Source organism: Sesamum indicum, linkage group LG11, assembly GCF_026168435.1.
Source record: "Sesamum indicum cultivar Baizhima isolate 11 linkage group LG11, ASM2616843v1, whole genome shotgun sequence".
NCBI classification, from domain to species: Eukaryota; Viridiplantae; Streptophyta; class Magnoliopsida; order Lamiales; family Pedaliaceae; genus Sesamum; species Sesamum indicum.
The window spans coordinates 16,343,642-16,348,118 of NC_142667.1; the positions used below are offsets into that span (position 1 = coordinate 16,343,642).

A 4,477-nucleotide genomic window follows, 5' to 3' on the forward strand; every position below is an offset into this window, starting at 1 on the left:
ATAACGGTAATTTATATAATTATATCACTATCCAACAAGTACATTGAATTAATCAATTAACTCAAATTACAATAACCACGCATTAATTAAAATAATAGAGAATTAAAGGATCTCTATGATAAACAAGTACGTAGAGAGGATGGGTTAGACAATTACTTAAGGAGAGTAATTTAAAAGAAGAATGATGAGAAAATTCAAGGAATTAGGTTCCCTCTAACTATAATGTTCCACAGCACTTTATGTAACAAGTAAGGAAGAGAATTAATTAAAAACCTAAGGTTTGGGTGATCAGAAGGCTTATGTTTCACGGATTAATTGTTTCACCTAACGAAAGAAAAACGACGTAATGGCAGCAATCTGGAACTATTGTCAGCTATATATAATGTTGGGTTGGGCAGTCATGCCTGAATGCAACTAGCCATCTACACACATCAAGAACAAAGCTGAGTTTAGACATATCAAGAACAAAACTGAGTTTTCTTACATATAGACGACACGACAGACACACAGCCATAAAAGGAAGAAATGGAGCTCTGGGTTCGGGTTTTCATCCTCGTAGCATGTTTGCTTCCGGCTGTTGTCCAATGCAAAGTTCGCCATTACCAGTTTAATGTGAGTTTATAATTATATGCATATGCAGTATCAACTTATAATTGTTTCTTTGAATCTTAATTTCTAATTGCATTCTACATCTTTGATTCATCAGTTTTTAATTTTACACTACTTCTATATAAGTTGGATTCTGGAACTAATTGGTATATAATTATATGCGCTGATCATATATAGAGCCGAATATTTGTCCTATTTATATTATAATATGAATTTACATGATTTCATTATTAATTTCTTATGGTATTAATGGATGTAATGATGATATATAATTTCAATTTTGTTAAAAATAATTAAAATTACATAAATTTGTTGGCCTGAATTAGCAACAAGCAAATCCGGGTAAGAAGTCGAAATAATTAACAGACAGAAGGTGTAACCATCTTCTTTCCACTAAATTAAGAATAACAGTTTCAATATACCACTCATGCACTCTTGACTAAATTCTCCACTAATTAATAATTCTAACGTTCATTCCTAATATTTTGAACTATAATTTGAAACTACTATGATACGTACGTAGGTGGTGATGAAAAACACAACTCGCCTGTGTTCAACAAAATCCATCGTCACCGTTAATGGGAAATTCCCAGGTCCCACCATCTATGCGAGGGAAGATGATACCGTACTCATCAGGGTCATCAATCGTGTGAAATATAACGTCTCCATCCACTGGTGAGATGTTAAAATTCTTACCTCAACTTTTATCCAATATTTACCTTAAAAGATAGAACAATGTGTAGAATATAAGGCTACAGCGCATGCAGCCATGTCAACTTGCTCCATCGGGTTTCTTTTTTAACTAGAATTTGCTACATAATTATTACAAGTTAGTTTTAGCAAGAACTCATATTAACTTTTAGTTCCAATGATGATCATAGGCATGGAGTGAGGCAACTCCGAACAGGGTGGGCAGACGGACCAGCATATATTACGCAATGCCCCATTCAACCAGGGCATAGCTATGTGTACAACTTTACCATCACAGGCCAACGGGGCACGCTCCTCTGGCACGCACATATTCTATGGCTGAGGGCCACCCTACATGGCGCCCTCGTCATCTTACCTAAGCTAGGTGTCCCATATCCCTTCCCGAAACCCGACCACGAAGCTGTTGTCGTCTTAGGTGAACTAATAAGACAAATGAATTCATGCTAAGTGATGACTATGTGTTAGCAATCCAATACCGACGGGCTTACTTTCATTTCATTATTTGCAGGTGAATGGTGGAAATCCGACACTGAAGCTGTCATCAACGAGGCTCTGAAATCGGGCCTGGCGCCAAATGTATCTGATGCTCACACTATCAATGGCCATCCAGGGCCCGTCTCAAACTGTCCCTCCACGGGTAAAATTCAACTCAACTCAACAAATTAAGGCCTCTATAATTATCTCATTCCTGTCAAGATTTACTGCATGTTATAGATGTCCTCCAACGTAACAGGCACTCAAATATGTATATGACACTTGACGAATGCATAGCAGGTGGTGGCTTCACATTAAATGTGTCGCCGGGGAAAACCTACATGCTTCGCCTGATCAATGCTGCACTCAATGAAGAACTCTTCTTCAAGATCGCCGGCCACAAATTGACTGTAGTAGAAGTGGACGCCACATACGTTAAGCCCTTCAAAACAGATACAGTCCTGATCGCCCCCGGCCAGACCACCAACGTGATTGTGGTGGCCGATCAGGGTGCCGGCAAGTACATGCTGGCAGCATCCCCATTCCTGGACACGCCAATTGTGGCGGTCGACAACATGACAGCCACCGCCACATTGCACTACTCAGGCACACTTGCAAGTTCTCCGACGACATTCACAAGCACACCTGCCAGAAACGCAACCCCGGTTGCCAACAATTTCGTAAACTCCCTCAGGAGTTTGAATTCCAAGAAATATCCTGCAAAAGTCCCACAAAAAGTTGACCATTCTCTTTTCTTCACTGTTGGGCTTGGGATCAATCCCTGCCCATCTTGTAAAGCAGGAAACGGAAGCCGTGCAGTGGCAAGTATAAACAATGTCACCTTTGTGATGCCTACAATTGCTCTTCTGCAAGCACATGTTCTCAAGATCAAGGGAGTTTTCACCACTGATTTTCCAGCAAACCCGCCTTTCGCTTTCAATTACACGGGCACCCCGCCGGCTAATTTAGCGACCACGACAGGGACAAAGGTTTACAAGTTGCCGTACAATTCCACGGTTCAGGTGGTTTTACAAGATACTGGAATCATTGCTCCTGAAAACCATCCTGTTCATCTGCATGGATTCAATTTCTTTGCAGTTGGCAGGGGATTGGGCAATTTCAATCCAAAAACAGACCCTAAGAACTTCAATCTTATTGATCCTGTGGAGAGGAACACAATTGGAGTGCCATCAGGTGGATGGGTAGCCATCAGATTCCTAGCAGATAATCCAGGTAAACAAAGGACAAACCAAGACCATTGGATTCCAGGATTTGCTTTATATTACTTTTTGTTTTTTTTTACCTAAATTGCTTTCGACTTTGCAGGAGTTTGGTTTATGCATTGCCATTTGGAAGTGCACACGACATGGGGTCTCAAAATGGCATTCTTGGTGGAAAATGGAAATGGCCCCAATGAGTCTATTTTACCACCACCGAAAGATCTGCCCAAATGTTGAATGTGAAATACAGATTCCCCCTTTTCTTTTTCCCTGATCAAAACTTGTTATTTGTTTTTTTTTTTTTTTTTTCTTTTTGGGGAGTGTGGAGAGTATTTTCAAGCCAAGAAAGGATTCAAACACAAAGATATCAAACAAGACATATGAAGCCAAAAGGAGAGAGAGAAAAAAGAATAGAAACTAGTACGAGTGCTCACTGCACACAGCACTGTTTGTTTCTTGAGTAAAGAAAATTTTGCTCAAGCTGACCAAGTAAATAATTATACATTGCTTGTGAGTTTATATAAATATGTTCTGCAAGATTTCACAATGATAAACTGTCTTTGTTCAGTTACGTGTATTTTAATGTTGAATCTTGAAACACTAGGAGAAAAAAGGTCAAAATTGCATCTATACGTACTTTGATCACAGTTAGATACATGTAATCTTGCAAAATTCAGACACGAAATTATCGCAAGAAACTAAAAACGTAGAAATTCACACTTTTGCTGGAAAGACTTAATTATGAGAGAGCCTGTAATCATGATGGACCTTTGGGCTTGTGTTAAAATGAGCCCAGAAAGACAATTCCAGGCTTTTCTGGAAATCCCAATGAGAATCCAGTGTAGAGTTTTGAGGAATGGATCAGTTTCGAGCAGGATGCCACGGAATGGAACAGGACAATAAACAATTGCCTTTAATGATGTAATAATAGAGGTCCTGATGCTGACCCCTCATCCCCTTGTTTGCCAAATGACCCTTATGCCCTTCAACTACACGATAAATTTAGTCTGAATCTTTTTCAACAACGTTTGCTTTCTTTTTCAATATTTCATTATGGCGATGGTTGCAAGAAAGATAAACATGAAAATATTTCTATTATTTTAGCACTCACAAAAGAAAAAAGAAATATGAACCCTCGTAGTGTTAAAGGGACCAATTTGGCAATGTTCACTACTTTTTGGAGGTTGGGAAGGAGCCAATCCTTAATGGGCCCATCCCAAAGGGGCCTCCTGTGTAAAAACATCCCACGATGCAATATTTTTTAATTTCTCTTTTTAATTTATGGTTGGATTTTTATGAATAAGTTTAAGGTGATTTAAATATAATTTAATTTATTTTATTAATGTGAATTTCTTAATCAAATTAAGATATCTAGTAATTTTTTAATACTAATATAAATTATGTAATCATTAATATTTTTTTATAAGAAAAAAGCGAGATGAAATTCCAATTCGATATTATGG

The 4,477-nt window shown here is 38.2% G+C and overlaps 1 protein-coding gene across 1 annotated transcript; it reads left to right on the plus strand.

Moving 5' to 3' along the window:
* Window positions 1–402: 402 nt before the first annotated feature.
* Window positions 403–3,568, plus strand: LOC105174540 (laccase-4). Its single transcript, XM_011096675.3, has 6 exons — window positions 403–612; window positions 1,133–1,284; window positions 1,491–1,735; window positions 1,829–1,957; window positions 2,095–3,027; window positions 3,121–3,568. Exons 1-6 carry the CDS (start codon window positions 526–528, stop codon window positions 3,249–3,251), a joined length of 1,677 nt encoding a protein of 558 aa, XP_011094977.1. The 5' UTR covers window positions 403–525; the 3' UTR covers window positions 3,252–3,568.
* Window positions 3,569–4,477: the final 909 nt, after the last annotated feature.